Raw genomic sequence first — 25,485 nt, forward strand, 5'->3', positions numbered from 1 at the left:
TAAAGAACCGGCAGATTTTCTTACTAAGGGCTCTTTCCCTGCGTGACTGAGTGCCAAGCCCCATTCTGGGCAGCAGAGACACGGAGCAGTAACATGATTGACTGTGATCTTTTTACTACAAAATCACGGTGACAACTTTATGTCTCTGTGATTTTGTAGTAAAAAGATCACAGAGAGGCACAGAGCATTACCAATCATGTTACTGCTCCGTGTCCCTGCTGTCCAGAACGGGGCTTGGCTGTCTTTCACGCAGTGGATTACCCACACGGGATCCGCTCGTGTAAAAAGAGCCCTAAGCCCAATGCATGCACTCACCCAGTCCTAATAAAATCTGTTCCTACCTTATTCAAGGTGTCGCTGGCGTTGGCGTGATGTCCGCTGGATCCAGAACAAGGTCCCTGTGGTGATAGAGAAAAAAAGAATAATCACATAAGGAAGGGATGGTGACTGCCCCTGTGAAATCACCAGCAGGGGGCGCTGTGCTGGCCTGTAAGACTGAGCCATGCCAATGTATAGCAGGGTAATCTAGGCCTTTTCTCCTAAGTGGAACCACACAGTACTAATGCCCACCTTGTGGCCCCTCACAGTAGTTATGTCCACCTTTGTTCCTGTCACAGTAATTATGCCCAGATATGTGCCCCCTCATAGTAGTTATGCCAAATATGTGTCCCCTTACAGTAGTTATGTCCAGATATGTGCCCCCTCAAAGTGGTTATGCCAGATTATGTGTCCCCTTACAGTAGTAATGCCAGATTATGTGCCCCCTCACAGTAGTAATGCCAAACTATGTGCCCCTCACCTAGTAACGCCAGATTATGTGTCCCTCACAGTAGTTATGGCAGATTATGTATCCCCTCACAGTAGTAATTCCAAATTATGTGCCCCTTCACAGTATTTATGCCCGGTTATGTGCCCCCTCAAAGTAAATATGCCCAGATATGTGCCCCCTCAGAGTGGTTATGCCATATTATGTGTCCCCTCAGAGTAGTAATGCCATATTATGTGCCCCTCACATTAGATATGCCCACATATGTGCCCCTCCCCCTTACATTGGTTATGCCAGATTACATGCCCCGTCACAGTAGTTATGCCTTTATATGTGCCCCCTCATAGTTATGCCTTTATATGTGCCCCCCTCACAGTAGTTATGCCACATTAGGTGCCCCCTCAAATTAGTTATGGCAGATTAGGTGCCCCCCTCAAATAAATTATGACAGATTAGGTGCCCCTCAGTAGAGATGCCAACTTTTGTGCCCCCTCACTCTAGTTGTGCCCATCAAACGAACCCCCCCCCAGTCCCCAGTCTGCAGCGTTAGAAAAAAAATAATAATACACATACTTACCTTCTTCCCTGATGAGAGGAGGCAGATTGCCGGGCTTTCAGGTCTCCTCCCACAGGCAGCAGCGCGATCTGGGGCCAGCAGGGGGAGCTCCTGAGCTCTGAAGATCAGTGAAGCAGGGAGCAGAGAGGTTTCCCTGCTTCACTGTGGAAACGGAACTGCCGTCCGGCCGTGTGTGTGTGTGAGTGCGCCCCCCCCCCGGCCCCCCCTCTTTCTTGACCCTCCGGCCCCCCCACCCCCATATTATACATGTAATGGAGGCATGGAGAGCGCTCTGATGGGGCCCGAAATTGCCACTGTACTTCATGCCAGGCCCCATCAGAGCGCTCCATTACTTGTGAGTACAGCGGAGGCCCTGCCAGTGGCCTGGGGGGGGGGATGCCACAGGCAGCCGGGCCCCCTGGAGTGCCGGGCCCTGTCGCAACTGCGACCCCTGCGACCCTGGTATGTACGCCACTGTCCATAGCTGCAAGTCCTCTGAAAGTAAGGACTGATTGGGAAGGTCAAACAGTGAGTGCATCACCATGGGAGAGATTAGGCATTATTTGGCTCACATTGAAATCAATGAACCATAGATGTAAAGCACAGAGGTGCAAGGCCCTCCAGTGTGAGAGCTGCTCTTTCTAGTGACTCTGCTCCAACTGATGGGTCCTGAGAACATGCATTTAAATCAGAATAATTCTGTAGACTGTATTATACAATAATACATTATTTATAGAGATGAGCGAAGTTTGCAAAAATTTGATTCGGCTACTTTGCCGAAGTTCACAAAGAAATTCGATTTGTGATAAATTACTTTGCCAGGAATCATATTTCATTGTATGTAGCGGGTGCAATGATGTGGAACGGTGATCGCGCCGCAACCATCATTGAACCCCTCAGATGCCGCGTTCAACCCTGATCTGTCACATTAAAGCCTTTTAGGCCTCACCTCATCCATTTGCTCGCAGAGAGACCGTCACAGCCATCTTGATTAAAGAAAACGCGCAAAATCTCATGCGCGGTGACGTCACTACATCATCACACTGGGCAGGCGCAGTGACACTATTACTAATGACATCACCGCGCCCGGCCAGCGTGATGACGTCACAAGTTTTCTTCAATCAAGATGGTCTTGATGACCTCTCTGAGTATGTATTTTTTGTTTTTTTTACCACCATTTAAGGAGGAATTTACCAGGAAATTCAGCTTCGTGATTGTTTTACTTCGATATGCTCAACAATTACTTATAATATGGATGCTCCAAAAATGCACCCATGTTACAAAACCGGAGTGAATGGTGTAAAAATGCAAAACGTTAAATTTTGCGCAAGTGAGTGTAAAAAGTAACACACTTTTGCACAAGCACATAAATTTTGCACAATCGAGTGCAAAAAAGTTGCGAAAGCCCAATTTTGAGAATTTTTGATGCCAGAATTCTGGAGTGAAGGTATGATAAATCAGGACCTTTGAGTGTGTTCACATAAGTAAGAGTTGTGCACTGAATATACACTAAGGCCCTGATTTACCATACCTTTTTCCCCTCACAGAACTATATACTAATCCAGGGGAAAAGACGGTGACATGTTCCAGACTATGCCATTCAAACACACTGCCTACAGCTCCATAACACAGAGCTGAAGGAATTCGGATTGCCTCCATACAGCTGTGTGCACTTTGCTGTGTGCAGGGGGCTTATGGTTTAGTCATAGCAAGTAATTTAAAAGTAAAAAATAAATAAAATTACATTAATTTGAGATATGAGATATGACTCAGTAATGAAAATGTATACAACATTTTAATTGCAATCTTACCAACTTAGTGGGGAGTTCATGAGTGCAGTATTCCAGGAAATCGGCAAAGAATGATTAATCTGGGATACAGCTTCAACTTCACAATTTAGTAAAATTTCTTATTTTTAGTTTACAAAATAGACACCCATTCATCAACACAGTCTTGCTTTTGATAAAATGCAGATATCGTCTTTTTTTTTTTTACCTTTTTCAGTAATATTCAGTCTATTGCTTTCAGTGCTATGCCATACAAATTCTAGTTAACACAAAAGAAGTACTGACATAGCAGCTTATTTCAAGCCCAAAATATACTGCATGTGATCCATTTATGTGATGTACGCTTCAAGTTATTTTAGAGAATTTATTAGACTGCGTTCAGCACGCAAGACAAAGTAAGCCACAGGCATCGCTTAGGAGCTACTTACGATCTGTTGCCATGCCAACGGCAATGCACTTTTTGAATCGACATTCTTGGCACTGATTTCTTGTTACTTTGTCTATCACACATTTTCCTTCATATTTACATGAATAGCTGGGATGAAGGTTCTTCTGAATTGTTCTTCTGAAAAAGCCCTATAATTTGACAAAAATCACTATTATAATACATACAGTATACCTTTTCCAATTCCAAAAACTTTCTTAATGGGATAAAATACTGATGATTTATCCTGAGGACAGGCCATTGATATCAGATCAGTGGGGTCGGGGGGTTCCAGGCACTGCTGCAGATCAGCTATTTGAAAAGGCCACAGAGCTCTGGTGACGTTATGTTCTACAGTCACAAGGCCTATGTGCAGCTCAATCCCACTCTGGTGAATGGGCCTGGGCTGCAATACCAAGCACAGCCACTATACAATGTACGGCGCTGTGCTTGGTATGCTGTGAGGAGGCCACAACGCTCACAGGAGTGCCGAGACGACTACATCTGATTGTGGAGGTGCTGGGAGTCAGACACCGACAGATCCTGAGGATAGGTCATCAGTATTTTACCCCTGGAACACTCCCTTAATCTTATTAATATTAATAGGGTATATAAATATGTGTTTACATTTTTATATATGTAACAAGCATCAATAATACATTTTTACATTCACAGTACTTGCTAATTGAGCAAATCTACAGGTAATAAATTACAAAATGTTTAAACTGCCAGTCACTGAAAGCTATCTCTGTATACACATTTTACTAAATCTTTTCCCACAAAACTACTGTATTTTTTTAGACTTATAAGATGCACTTTTCCCACAAAAAAAACGGGGAAAATGGCAGTGCACCATATGGTGTGAATGCTAATTATCACTTCCATTATTGAAGTGGTTATTAGTATGCAGGAGGTGCAGGAAGTGTTGAGTGAAGCGCTGCGCTGGCTCCCTGGTCTTCTTCTGAACACTGCATTGCACGTGTCCTGACTGCACACAGGCACCCACTATGACCTGACTCAGTGCAGCACGCGCTGTAAGAATACCAGGGATCAGCGAGTTTTAGCACAGTCTGGAGTAGGGGAAGAAAGTTCATTTATTTTATTTTTTTGACTGACAGAGCTTGGGGGTCTGATCTGAGGAGGAATGGAGGTATGATAGGGGTCTGATCCAGAGGTCTGATGGGGCTCTGATCTGAGGTTTGATGGAGCTTGAGGGTCTGATATGAGGTCTGAGTTGTAATGGGAGTATAATGGGGGTCTGATACAGAAGTCTAATTGGGGTCTGATCTGAGGTCTGGTGGAGCTTGGAGGTCTGATTAGGGTCTGATCTGAGGTCTCAGGAGGAATGGGGGTTTGATGGAGGTCTGATCTGTGGTGTAAGGAATGAATAGCCCCCGGACCATTAGGAGGGGGATCCATGGCTGAATTGGCATTAGGCCAGTTGAACTATGTTTGACCCTGGGTGCTGGGGTTGAGGTTGTTAGGCAGATTAGGATGATTCAGGCGGGAGGTTTTCCCGCTGTTTTGATTAGGGTTACTGGGCAGAGGTGCTTTGCCCAGTAACCGGGGTATGATTGGTTTGTAGGTAGGCCTGTGAGGATGCTAGGGCTAGGGCAGTTTTGCAGGGGACTTGGAGATAGGCTCTGATTGGTCTCTGGAGGCCGCTATTTTCAAATAAAAATGGGGAGCTGCAGGCAGCGGTGCCTTTTGGATTATCTGCGTGTCAAGTGGAGCGTTCGTCCAGCTGCTGTTACCTGATGGAGGCGTTAATAGAGGAATTGGCGAGCCGTGCGGTGGAGGATGGAGCTCCTGCCTGGATCGGTGAATGCCTTCTGCGTCTGGGAGGTCCGGAGCTGGTTCCGTCGGGGATGCCTGCTGTACCATTTGCCATGCTGCCACCTGTGCCTGAAGCGGTCCGGAGTGTGGACGGGGTGATTCCTGTGGCGATGCGAGCGGAGGATCCGGTGGAAGCTGGTGCGGTCCGGGAGTCGCGTCTGCAGAGGAGCCGGCGGGCCAACAGAAGATATTCTCCCTCTCCGTCTGCGCAGGAGCGGCCGAGATCTCGCGGGAACAGGAGCCGGGTGGGCGGCATCGCGAGAGGGCGCCGGGAGATGACGTCACCCATTGTGCGGCTTCCGGCTCCTGGAAATGTGGCGGCGACGCAGGCTTCTAACTCCCCCCTGGGGGCTCTTGGCTTGGAGTCTCAGGGTGCGGAGGGGCCTGGGAGCGGGATCGTGGAAAGCCAGCCGGCTGGTGGCTGGGCTGGAGTTGCGGCAGGAGGACTTCCTGGGACCAGTTCGCAGACAGCGGTGGCATCCCTACCTGGACCGGTGCAACAGTCTGGTGAGTGGTCGGGGCAACTTGCTCCAGTAATATCCTCGCTGTCTTTAGTGCTGTCTTCTTTGCAGGGGCTGGTGTCTGGCCACCCCCGGGTTCAGCCCCCCTCGTCCCCTGCTGCGGCTGGTGGTTTATTGGGTAATGTCTCTTCTGCCTGGCTGCCAGCTGACGGTTTGGGGATGGGGGAGGGGGATAGCGTGATAGAGCCTCTGTCTGTCCCTGTGCGGGCTCGTGCTAAGGGGATAGCAGAGGACTGTTTTAGAGAAGTGATGCCATGTTCTATCTCTCCGCTGGGTTTTCACCTGTCTGCAGCAATTAGGGAAAGGATCTGGAATGGGGATTTCATTGATATTTTGTCTCTCCTCCCTGCCTCTAAGGATTTTATTGTTAAAATGGAGCGCAGGGATGATAAATCAGAGGAGGAGAGGAAGCGTCCCATTCCTAGGTCTTTTCATAATTGGCTTCAGGCGTTTTGCATTTTTGCTAGTGTGGTGGGTGAGAAGCAGCCGGAGAAGTGTTCAGGGTTGTTTCAACATGTCGATATAGTATTGGAAGCATACAAGAACTTTGGTGGTTTTGGCTGGTTCCAATATGATGAAAACTTTCGACAAAAAATGGCAGTATATCCGCAGTTGCGTTGGGGTACTAAAGATGTGGGCTTATGGCTCAATTTATTATTACCGCAGAGACCGGTTGCGGTGCCAAAGACGGCTTCTCTTTCTACAAGTGTAATGAAGCCGTCGGCAAAAGAGTTTTTTCAAAAAAGCGTTGACTCCAGTAAACTTGGAGAGCATGCTACCCTGGTTAGGTCGGTACCCAAACCGGCAGATAGCTGATTTGTTAATTTCAGGTTTTTCTGAAGGTTTTATTATTCCGCCATTTTCTGGGCAGGGCTGTGAGATGGTGAGGAATCTGCCGTCAGTTGAGCAGTACCCGCATGTTGTAGAGGAGAAAGTGAGGGCAGAAGATTTTAGCAGGTAGAGTGGCGGGTCCTTTTGTGGAGCCCCCCTTTGAGGATTTGAGGTTATCTCCTCTGGGGGTGGTTCCTAAAAAGGAACCTAATTCATTCAGAATGATTCATCATTTATCTTACCCGTTTGGTGGTTCTTTGAATGATGAAATTGATAGTTCTTTATCTAGAGTGTGTTATTCTACTTTTGATGCTGCTGTGTCACTGGTAAAGTCGTTTGGTGTGGGGGCTCTTTTGGCCAAGGCGGATGTCAAGTCCGCTTTCAGGTTGTTGCCAATACACCCGGCGGCTTTCAATTCTCTGGGCTTTTGTTTTAAGGATAGGTTTTATTTTGACAAATGTTTGCCGATGGGCTGCTCTATTTCTTGTTTTTATTTTGAGGCATTCTCGTCTTTTTTAGAGTGGGTAGTTTCAGTCCGGGCTATGAAGGGAGGTGTAGTTCATTACTTAGACGATTTTTTATTTGTGGGGCCTCCGGGGGATTCAGCATGTTCTGAGGTTTTGGGGGAGTTTTTTAAGGTATGTAGGGAGTTTGGTGTTCCGTTAGCGGTTGAGAAAACTGTCTTGCCATCTTGTTGTATTGAGTATTTGGGTATTATTATAGATTCGGGTTTAGGGGAGGTGAGGTTGCCAAGGGAGAAGGTGCAGAAGGTGGCGGGTTTGATTCAAGGAGTTTTGTTGCGTCGTTCGGTTACTGTGAAAGAGGTTCAGTCTTTATTAGGTTTGTTGGCATTCTGTTGTAGGGTAATGCCCATGGGGCGGGTGTTTTGCAGGCAGCTGTCACAGAGAATTGCAGGTATCAAGAATCCTAGTTTTCATGTGAGTTTGGACAGTGACGCACAGGATGATCTGAGGTTATGGTTGGATTTTTTGGGGAGTTTTAATGGTCGCTCTATGTGGCAGGAGGAGTTTGTGGATGCCCCTCAGTTGAAGTTATTTACGGATGCAGCAGGGAGTGTAGGTTTTGGGGCATTTTGGGAGGGGCATTGGTGTGCAGAGGCTTGGCACGAGTCCTGGGTGAGGAATGGCGTTTTAAAAAATTTAGTGTTACTTGAGCTTTTTCCGGTGGTGGTGGCGTTGGTTTTATGGGGTAGTTTCTTTAGGAATAAGCGCATCAGGTTGCACACGGATAATCAAGGGGTGATGTTTGCGGTTAATTGTCTGTCGTCAAAGAATCCGCTAGTAGTTAAATTGTTGAGGCATTTAGTGCTTGTTTGTTTGCGTTGGAATATTTGGATAAAAGCAGTGCATATCCCGGGTATTGATAATGACATTGCTGATGCGTTATCCCGTTCACAGATGCAGCGTTTCTTCAGCTTGGTTCCGTGGGCAGATGCTTTAGGGATTCCATGTCCGGAGCACCTATGGGGGCTGATTTGGCGGTAGTATGGGAGCTGTTGAGACGTTCGGTGGCGAGTGCGACTTGGAGGAGTTATTTGTCGTCATGGCAGAGGTGGGAGCGTTTCATGAACGGTAGGTCTTGGTCGCTTATGGGGGGTTAATGATGCTGTGGCGTTGTCTTTCTGTTTGAGCTTGTTGGAAGAAAAGTTAGCTTATGCGTCTGTTTGCAAGGTTTTAGCGGGAGTTTCGTTTTTCTTAAAGCATGTGGGCGCAAGGCGTTATCAGAGGTTTTCGTGGTGCGGCAGTTGTTGAAGGGGTATAAGGCTGGCGGTGTTTTGCAGGATGGGAGGTGTCCTATTACGCCAGGGATATTATTGAAGTTATGTGATGCGGCTGAGTTGTTGTGTTTTGATCAGTTCGAATCGGTGTTGTTTAAGGCAGCTTTTGTGGTAATGTTTTTTGCGGCTTTGCGGATTGGGGAATTGTTGCCCAGGTCCAGGTATAGCGGAGGGGGATTGTCACGGAGGGATGTGGTAGTTGTTGATTTGATGTTATTGATTTTCATTCGTAAGTCAAAAACGGATCGGGATGGTAAGGGTTGCAGGCTGAGAATTGGGGCAATCCAGGAAAAAGGTATATGTCCAGTAGAGGCGGTGAAGCGCTATCTGGCTTATCGCCCTGATGGGGCGGGGACATCCTTTTTTGTGCATCAGGACTTGTCACCGCTGTCGCAATTTCAATTTAGGGCTGTTTTGTCAAAATGTTTAAAGATGCTGCAGTTGAATGATAGGTATTTTTCTTCGCATTCCTTTCGGATTGGGGCAGCAACGTCAGCGGCGCAAGCAGGTTTGCATGAATCCGTGATACAACGGATCGGGCGTTGGTCTTCCAATCGTTATCAATTGTATGTTAGACCGCATTTATTAATTGAGTAATTATTCTAGTTTCAGGTTTGTCGGTTTGGATTCTGGGCCACTCTTTTGTACACTGGGCGAGTAGGAGGGCCGCAGATCGATGTTACGGACTCAATTTGTCTTTGCAAGAAGGCGCTGTCAAGTTGCACTGGAACGGTGTGCGGGGTCTTCGATGGTCAGGTTTGTTGGATTTAGTACTGCAGTTGTATGATGTTCTTCCCCCGCCAGATATCTTAATCATTCATTTAGGAGGGAATGACATCGGTGGAGGAGATACCATGCACCTGATCTTCCGGATGAAGCAGTCCATGTTGGAACTCAGCAGATTTCTTCCCCTCACTAAGTTAATTTTTTCTGAAATTATTCCAAGGAGGTGCTGGAGGTTAAGTGCTGGGCAGCAGTTTAAGGACAAAGTAAGGAAGCGGATAAATAGAGTTATGGCTAAGTTTATGCCGTCAGTTGGGGGTTTTTCTTTTAGGCATGTGGATCTTGAGAGTGGAGAGGCTGGTCTGTTTTTCCGGGACGGGGTTCATTTGTCGGACATTGGTTATGATATTTTTAATTTGAACCTGCAGGCTATGATTGAATTAGCTGTGGGTGGGGTGGGGCCCTGGCCACTTCTGGGAAGCGGCTGCGGGCCGGATGGGTGGTAAGGATAGTCGTCCCCGATATAGGGATGGACTTGCTTATGTGTACATTTGTTTGTACTGCTGAAGGTAAGTCCGAGTCTATGACTGGACTTTGTTATGAGTTATAATGTTATGAGTTAGAATGTTATTTATTAAGTTAATAAACAGGCCTTGGCTTTTAACTCCACTCTCTGTGTTGTGTATTATTTTGAATAAATAGGAAATAAGGTATAACCAAATGTGTTTGGGTTTGGGTTGTGTGTAATAACATTGGCAATATATATGGCATATTCTGCCATGAATAGCCCCCGGACCATTAGGAGGGGGATCCATGGCTGAATTGGCATTAGGCCAGTTGAACTATGTTTGACCCTGGGTGCTGGGGTTGAGGTTGTTAGGCAGATTAGGATGATTCAGGCGGGAGGTTTTCCCGCTGTTTTGATTAGGGTTACTGGGCAGAGGTGCTTTGCCCAGTAACCGGGGTATGATTGGTTTGTAGGTAGGCCTGTGAGGATGCTAGGGCTAGGGCAGTTTTGCAGGGGACTTGGAGATAGGCTCTGATTGGTCTCTGGAGGCCGCTATTTTCAAATAAAAATGGGGAGCTGCAGGCAGCGGTGCCTTTTGGATTATCTGCGTGTCAAGTGGAGCGTTCGTCCCCCGCCCGCCCTCCCAATTTTTTGTCAAGTATGGTAATATGGTAAGCGGTCATGGCGCTGTGGGTGGTAAGGATAGTCGTCCCCGATATAGGGATGGACTTGCTTATGTGTACATTTGTTTGTACTGCTGAAGGTAAGTCCGAGTCTATGACTGGACTTTGTTATGAGTTATAATGTTATGAGTTAGAATGTTATTTATTAAGTTAATAAACAGGCCTTGGCTTTTAACTCCACTCTCTGTGTTGTGTATTATTTTGAATAAATAGGAAATAAGGTATAACCAAATGTGTTTGGGTTTGGGTTGTGTGTAATAACATTGGCAATATATATGGCATATTCTGCCATGGGAGTCTAATCTGAGGTCTGATGAAAACATTTTTTATTTTCCTTCTCTATATCCTAGGTGCATCTTATGGAGCGGAAGGTGCTGTATATAACAATCTGCTCAGCTCATCCTGCTCTCTTTAAGCAATTTGGCACAGCTACTGAGCTACACAAGTTTGTATTACAGTAACTTGGTATGGTTCACGCCACTGCCAAAGTGTGCAGCTTGTAAGCCGCCGCTGCTTTTTTCATTCTTATGGAGAATTTGTGTCAGAAAAAGAGGTGGGAACTGGATTAAAAAATAACTACATTTTTTTCAATGTACAGAAAAAATAATAATTTTTATTTAGCAGTGACATGATCCAAGCTTCCATAACATCTCCATTAGTGAAGCATCTTGGAAACGTTTTTATGCACATTGTCCTCCAAAGATTTTTGGTGTTTAAAAAGTTGCAAACCCTCTCTGTGCCCCACTCATCCATGAGGAAAGCACTCTTAACTGGTTTGGGTATGTATCCATCCTTGCAGATTACGTACACCAATAAATGTTGATTATCTTCCCTGGGGCGGATGGCATCTTCCAGCAAGACATTGCGATGTCACACGGCTAGAAATGTCCAACACTGGTTGAAAGAGCAAGTCCAAGACTTCCAATTACTACTCTGGCCACCTAATTCCCCAGACTGGAACCAGATTGAGCATCTGTTGGACCACTTTGATCATCACGTTCGCTCCATGAATCCTCCCTCACGCACCCTCCAGCAGCTGTGGGATTCACTGCAGTCGGGATGGCATTAGATACCTGTGGCAACCTACCAGGACCTTACTCAGTCACTCCCAGCCCGTCTAGCTACTCTCTGAGCTGCACACAGTGGTTACTCTGGATATTAGCTGGTGGTCATAATAATGTGAGTAGACTGTGTATATTGCGTGGGCACATATAAGTTTTTACTTACCTTGCAGCCTTCACAGGTGATGCATCTATAATGATATCCTGTAGCCTTGTCTCCACACACAACACACAGTTCATCTTTATCTAAGTAGCTGGGTATGTACCCTGTTAAAAAAAAATAATGTTCCATCATCATTTCAGCTAAACTCCACATTGCTCCAAGACACACATCTAGCTTTTAGATTTTGTACTAGAATATCAGCGTTTTGTTGAGAAAGGTCACACAGTCAGCTGTTAAAGTGGATAATGGCATAGCGGGTAGGGAATGTTAGCCCTATTCTCTCATTTAAAAATTCGGCACTATATACGAATGCAGAGTATAAAACCAGTTTTATTGTAGAATGATTCAGGTATGTACAAGATCACAAATTGCTATGTCACCTTATTCATTCTCTTTTAAAAGCAGAGGGGACAGGACCTAATGGCTGCTTTTATCTTAAAGGGAATCCATCACTAGTTTTATGGTGTCCTAACTAAGGGAAACATAAACTAGATCCCCTTAGTAAAATGACACAGCTATTTTGCTAAAATCTTATGCTAAACAGCTTGAGCACATGCCGAACGAGTCTCCAAATTTATGAGCTCCTGGCTCTCTCCGCCCACCTGCTACTGATTCATATGGAAAAAAACTGTCAATCAGTGGCAGGTAGGCGGGGAGAGCCATGAGCTCATGAATATGGGGACTCATTGGTATGCGCTGGAGCTGTTGGAACCCCTCAGCAGAAAACTGGTGACAGATTTCTTTTAAAGGGGTTCTCCAGGAATGATTTAAAATGGCCGTCAGCAAACTGTCCTAGAATGTGAGCCGAACTTTTTGCCTCCACTTGCAGAGCTGTCTAGAGGGGTTTGTGGGCGGGGACTCACTACACACTACGCTCCAACACTTGCATATACTACATATTGGTGAGTTTTCCTGTCAGGCTGCTCAGCCATGATGACATATTGTAGGTAGGATCACATCATTACGATCTATTGTAGAGCAGTGCAGTGAGACTCCGCCCACTCGCCTTCCTAGGCAGCGCTGCAAGTGGAGGAAACCAGTCCTGCTCGCATTCTAGGACAGGCTGCTGGCGGCCATTTTAAATAATTCCCAGAGAACTCCTTTAAAGATTTGTACCTATGACACTGGCTGACCTGTTACATGTGCTCTTGGCAGCTGAAGGTAACTGAGTTGGCTCCGTGTTCATATGTGCCCGCATTTCTGAAATGAAATGATGTTTTAATATATGCAAATGAGCCTCTATGAGCAACGGGGGCGTTACTGTTACACCTAGAGGCTCTGCTCTCTCTGCAACTGCTGTGCTCTCTGCACTTTGATTGACAAGGCCAAGTGTGACGACGTTTTCACTGCATGTCCCTGTAAATCAAAGTGCAGAGGGTGCGGGAGATGCAGAGAAAGAGGAGTCTCTAGGAGTAACGACAACGCCCCCGTTGCTCCTGGAGGCTCATTAGCATTTTCTCAGCAATGCGGGCACACATGAACATGGGACCCACACAGATGCCTTCAGCTGCCAAGTGCACATGGAACAGGTCAGCCAGTGTCATAGGTACAGATCTGCTGACAGATGCCCTGTGTTGAGTTCTGTCTATTTGTAAAAGTGGAACTGCTCATGGAGAGGTATGAATGTAACATGAGTGTCTGTGTGCAAGGTGCCTGCATGTGTGTAAAAGCATCAGTGTACAAGTGTGCGAGCATTCCTGCATGTGTAGAAGTACGAGGGCTTCACACTGGCTCAGTCACTATAACTTTTATCCCCCCATTTTGACCTGAGCTCTGGGATTTGCATTTACATGTGTGAATGTTGGTATCACCGAGGTCAGAGGTTAACAGCGAAAGATATCTGTAACATCATGTGATGACGTATCTACAGAATGGCGAAAATCCAGAGCTGCTGAAACTAATGAGCAGCTGTATCTAATCCTATCATGTGTGATACATCATCACACATAATAGGGTTAGATACAGCGGCTCATCAGACTGTTTCAAATATTACAGGCTTAGGTACAGTGGTTGAGCTGATATTGTCTGCTGAGCCGCTGTATATAAGCCTGTCATATGTGAAACTGATGAGCCGCTGTATCTAATCCTATCATGTGTGATACTGTCTGATGAGCCAGTGTATCTAATACTATCATGTGTGATACTGTCTGATGAGCCAGTGTATCTAATACTTTCATGTGTGATACTGTCTGATGAGCCGCTGTATCTAATCCTATCATGTGTGATACTGTCTGATGAGCCACTGTATCTAATCCTATCATGTGTGATACTGTCTGATGAGCCAGTGTATCTAATACTATAATCACTGCTGTATTAACCTTTCAGAAGTGATCAGGTACAGTACAGTAATATTGTATTTGCTATACAAACCATATCATTGATTAGTGCCCCTATACATAACCTTGTTCGGGGCCCAGTAATGCCAAGTCTGCCCCTTCCCATATAATACATTTATAGCATATCCAAAAGACATGTCATTAATGTCTAGTAGATGCAGGTCCCACCTCTGGGACCCAGACCTATTTCCACAATGGTGGTCCCTAAAACCTTGTTTTGCCAAGTGAGATGGCCGCTCTGAACAGAGCGTTGGATGCCTTTGCACAAAGCCAAGCATACTTATACACTCATTATTCACAGTGGTCCTCACCAGGAGGGAGGGGGTTGGGGCTTCCGTTCTGGAGATAAGTGTGGGGTCCCTTAGGAGAGACCCATATATATCAGATTTTTATGGCATATCGTGTGGATATAATATAAATGTCTAAAATGGAAATACCCCTTTTATAAAACAAGAATTATTTGATAACTGAGGTTGGGCTTGTTCAACTTTGATAATTAACCGCACTATTTTGAGTTGTTATCGAACATCCGAAGTCGTTTCGCATAAAACTTCGTTCCAATACTGTACGTAGCAGGAGCTCCATACAGTATTAGAATGTATTGGCTTCTATGAGCCGAAGATATTGCTTTGTGAAGTCTCACGAGACTTTGGGTAATAACTTCATAAATTAATTTGTTTTGTAAAAAATAATTTCCCGAACTCGGGTTCGGTTCCAAGTGGCACCTTGGAGCGTCTGCTCCGTACAGTATTGGAACAAGGTTTTATGCGAATCGACTTTGGATGTTTTATCTGAAGTCAATTTGCTCATTTCTGAAAACAACATTAACTGTTTAAACCCAAGAAGTTATATAGTAACAACCAAAATAATCCCAGTGTTCTGTGTCAGCGTCTGTATTTCCAAAAAAGTTAGAGCTTCATCCTTATATGCTTTTATAGATTGGTGTCCGCCAATTCTATTCCCAAAATACCAAATTTACTCAACAATATTTGATATTTATAATTGCAGAATTTATATTACGCTCATTCTTGGTAATTGGCTCATATAATTGTGCTGCCGATCAGTCGATAAACAAGCAAACGCTTGTTTGTCGGCTCATTTTTGTCATTCATCAGGATCTAAGATGCGCAATTATCAGCACCGCATGTGGATGTGCTGTGCCGATAATCAGTAGAACCGAATGAAGAAGAACGACTATAGTATCAATCATTCCTCTCCCATTCACTTTGCATCGGCCTGAGCAATAGATAATATACAGACAGATAAATAGATGGCAGAGAGATGATAGATAGATAGACTGATAGACAGATTATATATATATATATATATATATAGATGAGAGAGATAGCGGATAGATGAATAGCTAGACAGATGGACGGACTGACAGATAGATGATAGATAAATAGATAAACAGATGATAGAGAGATAGCTAGTTGATAGATAGATAGATAGATAGATAGATAGATAGATAGAGTGTGGTATGAGGTACAGAGAGCTGGATAGATGAAACAACTTTTCTCGAGCCTGTGGTATGAGGGGACTAAAACTTTGCATCTGCCATGGATGAAGCAACAATCACTTAATTTAATGGACTTGAGATCTTTACATTTTTTGTGTACCCTGGACCTGCTGACTGACCCAAACACCTCCTTTTTATCTATGTCCTGCTTTGATAGATAGATAGATAGATAGATTAGAATATTAGACAGATGCATTGATAAAAGTTTTTACTGTAGATAGATTTATAGAAAAAGAGATTGATTGAAAGATATAGACAGATAAAAAGAGATAGATAATAGATAGATAAATGTATACATTAATAAATAAATAAATAGATGAGAGATAGTTGATAGATGGACAGATAGATAAACAGATGACAGAGAGATAATTGATAGATAACAAATAGTAGATAGATAGATACAGAGCGATGACAATAGACACAAATATGCAGTTAAAGATATACTTTATAGATATGTTACATAATGAAGGATTTTTTTTATTTTAATAAAAAGCTATTCTCATGTGTCAGACAATATATTCACTAAGTGTGACAGTTTCCGTTATGCACTGTACCACAATCACAGTGGGAAGGTTGAAAGGGGACACCTGTTCTCTTGTGTTTTAATTGCTATAGAGTCTTCATTAAAGCCAAATCAATGCTGATCAATAAGGACAAGTATGTCCTTTCAGCAACCTTCTGTCCTCACCGCTGGATTAATTGCCCCTTGAAGAAAATTCAATAATGTTGATTTAACGCTAAATATATATTTACACTAAGAAGACATGACAGGCTGGGTCAGTACAATAGTGCGCCACATAAGCTCCCCATCAACATGGAAGTGGGCATAGAACTGAATGGAACTAATAATGGAGATAAAATAACATGGGCATTTTCACAGAGATACAGTACATACAATACTTGTACATGATATCACAACGCCTTACTGCTGGTTTTCTGCAATGCAATGAGATATTGCTATGTTTGTTATGAACGAGCAAATGTCAAATTCTCCTCTACTATCCCAGTGTCCAGCAAGTAGGCACTAGAGCAAATATATAGTCTCTGGTTACTCATCTGAGCTGTAATAACCATAATACACAGCTTGAATAAAAAAAAGCCAAAAAATAAAGTCATCTCTCAGTGCATATGAATACATAGTAGGTAAGTGCAGTTAAAAAATGCTCCAAGTGTAGAGAGCTGCATCACTGGTGAAATCTAGGAGGCACTGGGCAATATACAGAAACTTCAGACGGGCTAAATGCTGGACACAGGGGTAAATGTCTGCCTCAAATACAAAGGAGAATGTAAATTGCTAGGATTGTACCTTGTAACTGTGACAGTATGGTTACACTTGAATAACTAAGTATGGAATATATCAAAATTCAAAAAAATGCATTAATTGATGTGATGGATACATTACGAGAAAGAAATTGTATGATAAAAGTTCACCTGTATCACTATTTTAAGGCGTAGAAGGAAAATCAAAAAAAGGTATACAATTACTAGATAATTACGTACAAAGTAATATCGAGCAGCCTCCAGGCGTCGCTATATAAAGACATGAAGTTCTTTCCGTATATTGCATTTAGCATTGTAAATGTACCTCTTGTATATCTATGGGAAATGTAGGGGTTAATTACACAAAACAGTGCCGGTCATTTCCTCGTCTACATGGGTAATGGAATTCACCGAGCACAGTACACACATGGATCAAGCAGCGGGTATTGAGACCCCCCAATTTTTATCTGCCTTCTGATTAATAAAGAACAGCACAAATCTAAAAAGGCAGAATAGAAATTCTCTCGAGCCGAGAAGTAAAAACGCTTTAATCTCCTAGCAACCTGGAATACGACAGGATGTGAAGGATGGATATGTGTTAAAATAAATATCAAATGTGCAACTTTAAAATCAAACCTAGCTCCGATGCTGGAAGCAAGCACGCAGGTAAAGCAGACAGGCAATAGCATGCACGAAAAACACGGAAAGACAAAACCGTCCCTACCTTTCTTCTGTGAGAACATCGGAGACTGCCCCTGTGAAAAAGTTGCTTTTTCCTCCGAGAAATACTCAGGTTGGTTGTATGAATTCAGGGCCACGTCCATTTCTGAGTACTCGCTTTTAAACATGTTTCCAGGGTAACTAGAGTTATAAGCCTGATTCACCGCCCAGGCCTGATCCATATATATATTATTGTTGTGTAGGACATAAGCCTCACAAGAACTGTAGTTCTCACTATCTTCTATATAAGTACAATAATCAGCGGGCTGCATGCAGAAGGAGTTCGAAGAGCACTGGGGCATTTCATACATTTCCTGAATGCAGTAGTTCATTTTGATATCTGGGGTGAGCTTCTACTTTACGTATGCACCACACATGCATGCATACACATGGAACGAGGGGAGAAAATGATAAATATACAATAGTCACTGAAGTCTGCCTCAGAGCTAAGCACCCGGTATGATTTGGAGCAGCACCTTGTGTGCTCGGATCCTATTTATATCGAGGATGCTACCGAGCAGCCAAACATGTTGTAAAAGAGATTTATGGCAGTTTAAGGTCCTAATCTATGAGCCATGGCTAAATCCTAGGAAGATGGCTTCACAGACAGGTAGCAGAAGGTATTAGAGACGCAACACAAGGCGGGTACACTACAATCCTGACTTTATTTAATTTTGGGCAATAACTTTGAGCATTCATATTCAAGGCTCGTCAGAGTGACAGAGTTGACAACTTCAGAAGCAAAGCCTAAGTGAGTTTGAGGGCTGTGTAAAATCCTAAAATCAATAGGCTGAAGTTTTTAACTCTATCCTTTAAGAAATTCAATAGGAAAAACCTAGATGACCCATACTAGAATCTAAAAGGTAAACACTCTAACAACATAATCCACAATCAGTTCTATTGATTTGGCGTTACGGCATTAACAACCTTCTGCGTGACAGCAGGTATTGATTGCCATTCATGGACTGCTTTAGTTCTTGATTAAACCATCAAACTTGTGTAAGCTTTTCACACACAAAAAAATCTATTGATAAGCTTACACAAGGCGGAACATTATTATGAATAGCAAATTGCTCTACATGGAGAGGTAGGTCTTTGTATAAAATCTAACTTAGGGTCCATTCACACGTCCGCAATTTCGTTCCGCATTGTGGACCCGTTCATTTCTATGGGGCCGTACGATGTGCTGCCCGGATACGGAATTGCAGACCTGCACTTCAGGGTCCACAATTCCGTTCCAGAAAAAAATAGAACATGTCCTATTCTTGTCCGCAATTGCAGACAAGAATAGGCATGTTCTATCAGTGCCGGCAATGTGCGGTCCGCAAAATGCGGAAAGCACATTGCCGCTGTCCGTGTTTTGTAGATCCGCAAAACACATTACGGACATCTGAATGGAGCCTTAAAGGGGTTTTCCAGAAATATTGGTGTATTATGTAATGCCCCCAGCTTTCCTTCTGAAAAAAAAAAAAAAGATTCATATGTACCTGCTCCACACCGCTCCGGTTCTCTGCTATCTCCATCTTCTAGTCCCTGCACTATTTACATCTGGCTGGTCAAGGGCATGGTCATATGCTCCACACAAGTCACAAGCAGCATGTCACCACTGAAGCCAGTCATTGGCTGGAGCAGTGCATATGACCATGGTCATGGCCAGCCAAATGTAAACAGTGTGGGGACCGGAAGATGGAAACAGCAGAGGACCAGAGCAGTGTGGGATAGCTAAGTATGAATCTTCTTTTTCATGAGGCAGGCTGGGGACATTACATAAAATATATGAAACAGGTTTTTTTTGCCTTCCTCTGGATCAACTTGCAGGATGACAGGCCGAACTGGATGGACAAATGTCTTTTTTCGGCCTTATGTACTATGTTACTATGAAAACCCCTTTAAGTTAGTCTATTTGCTATCAGGAGGTGACACACAGCACAAATCGCTTCCCTGTCCTGATGGTGTGCCACTTCTGCAGAGAACTGCACAACTACTGCACAACTACATATACAGTCAGGTCCATAAATATTGGGACATCAACACAATTCTAACATTTTTGGCTCTATACGCCACCACAATGGATTTGAAATGAAACGAAAAAGATGTGCTTTAACTACAGACTGTATTTGAGGGTATTTACATCCAAATCAGGTGAACGGTGTAGGAATTACAACAGTTTGCATATGTGCCTCCCACTTGTTAAAGGACCAAAAGTAATGGGACAATTGGATTCTCAGCTGTTCCATGACCAGGTGTGTGTTATTCCCTCATTATCCCAATTACAATGAGCAGATAAAAGGTCCAGAGTTAATTTCAAGTGTGCTATTTGCATTTGGAATCTGTTGCTGTCAACTCTCAAGATAAGATCCAAAGAGCTGTCACCATCAGTGAAGCAAGCCATCATTGGGCTGAAGAAAACAAAACAAACCCATCAGCGAGATAGCAAAAACATTAGGCGTGTCCAAAACAACTGTTTGGAACTTTGTTAAGAAGGCACAAACCGGTGACCTCGGCAACACCAAAAGACCCGGATGAACACGGAAAACAACTGTGGTGGATGACCGAAGATTTCTTTCCCTGGTGAAGAAAACACCCTTCACAACAGTTGGCCAGATCAAGAACACTCTCCAGGAGATAGGTGTATGTGTGTCAAAGTCAACAACCAAGAGAAGACTTCACCAGAGGGAATACAGAGGATTCACCACAAGATGTAAAGCATTGGTGAGCCTCAAAAATAGGAAGGCCAGATTAGAGTTTGCCAAACGACATCTAAAAAAGCCTTCACAGTTCTGGAACAACATGTTCACAGTTCTGGGACAACAAATGGCCTGTTAGGGTTAAGGCTTGTTCACAATCATCATTAGGAAAGACCAGGTGATGCAAATTTAAAAACTTTATAAAAATACAGACTCCTCTAACCTTGTCCCAAAAAGCAGCAGCCATTGGTTCTTCTAAGCAGCTTCCTTAGTGACAGTGGAGGTCAAAAGAAAGTCTGGAAGACCAAGACAAATTTCAGAGAGAACTGCTCATGGGGTTGATAGAAGGGAAAATCAGAATCCCTTCTTGATTGCAAAAGACCTTCAGGAAGATTCTGAAATTATGGTACACTGATCTACTGATCAGCAACAAATAAATAAATATGGTCTTCATGGAAGCGTCATGAGAAGAAAATCTCTCCTTCATCCTCACCACAAAATTCAGCATCAGAAGTTTGCAAAAGAATATCTAAACAAGCATGATGCATTTTGGAAAAAAGTCCTGTGAACCAATGGAGTTAAAGGCTATGTACACCATCAGAGGCAAATTTGTTTATGACTGCATTTTACTGATTTTTGGCTAATATTTTTAAATTAGACTTTATTAAACATATTGAGCCGTTCTGTCACAAAGGGTTAACAGTTTTTCTAACTGTGTGACTCGTACTTTCACTTTCACTTTGAGCTGGTCATCTAATAAACCTCATCTCTAAACTACTAAGAGGTCATAAACGCTAATTAAAGCCACATTCTTATCAGAGATAAGGAGCCAGTCAGTTCCCCAACTGATGGGAAAAAAAAATCCAGAGGGTGCTACTAGAGCATCTCAGCAATGTACAGAAAAAAGGGCTCCATATTTTTAATAAAGACCAATTCGAAAAATGACTTTTAGCTCACAATGAGTACAATCCAATAATAGAAAAATGCCCCTAAAGGTGCACATAGCCTTCAACCCTTAGGAGTTTTTATTTTCGTTTTTGCGTTTAAATTTATCTTCCCTATCTTCCTTGAGCCAAAGTTTTTTCCATTCATATAGCTGTAGGAGGGCTTATTTTTTGCGGGACAAGTTGTACTTTCTAATGCCACTATTTAATATGGCAAAAAAATCCAAATGGGGTAAAATTGGAAAAAAACACAATTCCTCCACCGTTTTACAGGTTTTGTTCCCACGGCGTTCTGTTTGTGGCAAAACTGACCTGTGCCCTTTATTCTCTGGGTCACATAACCACATATGTATAAATTTTTTATGTCTAAATAGTGTAAAAATAAATATAAACTTTGAAAATATATATATATTTTTTAACATCGCCATATTCTGACCCCCATAAAAAAAAAAATTATAGTTATATCTACTGAGCTGTGTGGTGGCTTGTTTTTTGCGTGACGATCTGTAATCTTTATTGATACCATTTTGGAGTGTGTGTGACTTTTAGATTTTTTTTAGGTAAGAGAAGCAATGAAAAAATGGCAAAGTTACGTCATTCACCATATTGGAAAAATTGTTTTATATTTTAATAGTGCGGGCATTTTTGGTACTGGTGATGCCCATGCCCATGATGTTTATATTTTTTGCTATTTAATAATAAAAAAAAATATTCTACGGAAAGGGGGGGTGATTTAAACTTTAATATTTTTTTAAATTTTTATATATTTTTTTACGTTTTTTTGTACTCTTTTTAATGATTTTTGAAGGCCGTATTTGAGCCTACAAAATCCATTTTTATTTTATTCTGAACAATCATGGGTCTTTTCTTATGTTGGCCTTCCACCTGCTGGCCAAAATAGGAATTGCAGCTTTAATAACCTGGGTTGAGAGACCCAGCGCATTTAAATCGATTACGGGCATCCTCATTGACTGCAGAGGATGCCGGTAAGAAGCCAGTGAGATCACTGCATCCAAAGGCTTTAATGACTGCGATCAGCATTATTGCCAGTTGCGTTCATTAGCCGTGGGTCTCTGCTTTTTAAAACAGTGGAGGTCTGCTGGCCATGAGGCACGCATGAGCCTGCCCCATGTTTGCCCATCGCTCCAGCACCATACATGTACGGTGCTAGTAGCAAACAGGCTAAAATAGAAACTCTTTGGCCACAATGAGTAAAGGTATGTTTGGACAAAAAAAAGGCACAGAATTTCATAAAAATAACACCTCTCCAACATTAACCCCTTCAGGACCCTGCCATTTTTCACCTTAAAGGGCTTCTGTCACCCCCCATTGTGCTATTTTCATTAGCCGACATTAGCTATTTGCTAATGTCAGCTGAGTGCAATCATACATGTGCTACCTTTGTCTGTGGCTTATTTCTTGTAGAAATCATACTTTTATCATATGCAAATTTCTTCACTACCAGCAAGTTGGGCGTGTACTTGCTGGTAGCCACCGCATCTGCCGCTTCTAGACACGCCCCATCTCCTCTTGATAGACAGGGCCAGCGAGCACTCTCCTCCTCCCGCTGGCCCCGTCTGCTGCTGAATTCCCGTGCCTGCGCCGTAACGTTCCTGAATCGGCGCAGGCGTACTGAGTGAAGGAAAGGAATGCCATACGGTTTTTGGAAGACAGATTTTGCTGGACTGTTTTTTTGACACAATGTCCCATTTGAAGCCTCCCTGATGCACCACAAGAGAAGAAACTACCAAAAAGTGACCCCATTTTGGAAACTACGGGATAAGGTGGCAGTTTTGATGGTACTATTTTAGGGTACATATGATTTTTGGTTGCTCTATATTACACTTCTTGTGAGGCAAGGTAACAAGAAATTGCTGTTTTGGCACTGTTTTTATTTTTTGTTATTTACAACATTCATCTGACAGGTTAGATCATGTGGCATTAGTTTTTTCAGTTTTGGGGTGATTATCTTAGATAGGGTATGATTTTTGCTGGATGAGATGACAGGTAGATTGGCACTATTTTGGGGGTGCGTATGACTTTTTAATCGCTTGCTATTACACTTTTTGTGATGTAAGGTGACAAAAAATAGCTTTTTTTTATTCACATTTTTTTACGGTGTTCACCTGAGGGGTTAGGTCATGTGGTATTTTTATAGAGCCGGTCGTTACGGACGTGGCAATACCTAATATGTATACTTTTTTTTATTTACTTAAGTTTTACACAATAACAGCATTTTTCAAAGATTTTTTGCGGGATGAGGTGACGGTTAGATTGGTACTATTTTGGCAGGCATAGCCTTTTTGATCGCTTGGTGTTGTACTTTTAGTGATGTAAGGTGACCAAAAAAATTATTTATTTAACACAGTTTTTTTTTTGCGGTGTTCATCTGAGGGGTTAGTTCATGTGATATGTTTATAGAGCCGGTCGATACGGACGCGGCGATACCTAATATGTCTACTTTTCTTTTTTTCCATATTTAAATAAATAAATAAATTTACTTTATTTGGGGAAAATTACTTTTTTTTTTACTTGAAACTTTTAATATTTTTGGGGGGAAAACTTAATTTTTTCACTTTTTTTCACTTTATTTTTGTCCCACTTTGGGACTTTAACTTTTGGTGGTCTGATCCCCTTTTCAATGCATTCCAATACTTCTGAATTGGAATTCATTGGCTGTAAGAGTAATATAGTGTGTATTACTCATACAGCTTCCTGCTTTTGAGATCCAGGGGGCTGGATCTCACAGGCTCTCCCCCGGAAGGCAGCCCTGATGCCTAAGGAAGGCATCGGGCTGCCTTCCATGCCATCGGGTCCCTCTAACAGCAGCACGGAGACCCGAAGACAGCTCTGATCCCGGCCCGACATCGCTTGTGCCGCGGTTAGCACTGACCGCGGCACATGAAGGGTTAATGCGCCAGCACCCGTCCGATGAAGGGTTAATGTTCCTGCACCAGCCCGATCCCCATGAAGTACATGTACGTCACAGGTCTTTAACTCCATCAAAGAAATGACGTACATGTACGTCATGGGTCCTTAAGGGGTTAAGCATGGGGTTGGATCAATCAAGCTTTGAGGTTGTGTTGTAGCCAATGGCATGGGTAACATTTCACGGTAGAGGGAAGAATGGACTCATTGAAATTTCAGCAAATTCTGGAAGCAAACATAACACTAAGGCCTAGTTCACACGAACGTATGGCTTTTATTGTTTTTTGCGGTCCGTTTTTCACGGATCCGTTGTTCCGTTTTTGAGTACCGTTGTGTTTCCGTTTCATTTCCGTTTCGTTTTTCCGTATGCCATGTACAGTATACAGTACATAGAAAAAAACGGAAAGACTCTAGGCTGGCTACAAAAAGCATTTACAAGCTCTGATACTTGCCAAAGGGGCTGCTACTAGCTACTTACCATGCAGGATGCCAAAAGTTTTGCTTTGGGCACTTTTCCTGCTTTGTTATTTTGAAAATGTACAAGATGAAAATAAAAAAAATAGTTTTTGCGTAAAATGCAAAGGTAATGTGCCAACTTTAACTATGCCTTTAGGAGATCATTTCATCTTCAACCTACTTAACTGTTCACAGTAACAGAAATTGCGACCAGGGGTGCCCAAACTTTTGCATGCCACTGTATATATCAGGGCTCCAGACAAAAAAATATATCAAGGAGCCATTGGCTCCTAACCTGAGAAATTTTAAATACATATAAAGTAGAGTATAATAAAAAAAAATAATGTATAATAAAAAAACGATACCAAAATTTTGACTCTATTTCAAAACCATAAAAAAGTGTTGCGATAATCAATACCACGTGAAAAAAATAAAACACCAAAAAAGCCACGTGCATTCCAGATTTTATGGAACATCTGGACTATAATAGAACAGTCCTAACCTAATTTTTGTAGGGACAAGGTGAAAAAAAAATTGCAAATTGCAGGTGTTTTCTATTTTTTTTAATATTTTTAAATATTTTAATAGTTCGCACTTTCGGGCGTGGCGATATGTATTTTTTTTATTGTTTATATATTTTATATGTAAAATTGGGCAAGGGGGTGATTTAAACTTAATATTTTGGTGTTTTTTTGAACCTTTTTTTTTTTTTTTACTTTTTATTTAATAACTATTTCCCCCCTTAGGGGCTAGAACCTGGGATCTTTCATCCCTTGTCCTATTCACCCTGATAGATCTCTATCAGGGTGAATAGGACTTTACACTCTCCCTGCTGCTCTGTGCACACAGCAGCAGGGGGCCGACTATGGCAGCCAGGGCTTCAGTAGCGTCCTGGCTGCCATGGTAACCGATCAGAGCCCCAGGCTTACACTGCTGGGGCTCTGATCGAAACTGCCACTGCCACCAGTTCCTCCTGTG

The 25,485-nt window shown here is 42.9% G+C and overlaps 1 protein-coding gene across 7 annotated transcripts in view; it reads right to left on the reverse strand.

The window, feature by feature from the left end:
* Positions 1-25,485, reverse strand: part of THRB (thyroid hormone receptor beta) — a 344,635-nt gene that overhangs the window by 15,770 nt on the left and 303,380 nt on the right. For 6 of the 7 annotated variants that reach the window (XM_044293323.1, XM_044293324.1, XM_044293320.1 and 3 more), the window contains 2 exons: positions 11,661-11,761; positions 3,538-3,685 (listed from right to left, as the gene is read on the reverse strand). In XM_044293323.1, the coding sequence (XP_044149258.1) occupies positions 3,538-3,685; positions 11,661-11,761 (249 nt within the window). Of the gene's footprint in view, positions 1-3,537; positions 3,686-11,660; positions 11,762-17,496; positions 18,108-25,485 lie in introns of those variants that run through there. The other variant, XM_044293319.1, reaches the window with a different exon arrangement.

This window comes from Bufo gargarizans, chromosome 5 (genome assembly GCF_014858855.1).
Source record: "Bufo gargarizans isolate SCDJY-AF-19 chromosome 5, ASM1485885v1, whole genome shotgun sequence".
NCBI lineage: Eukaryota > Metazoa > Chordata > Amphibia > Anura > Bufonidae > Bufo > Bufo gargarizans.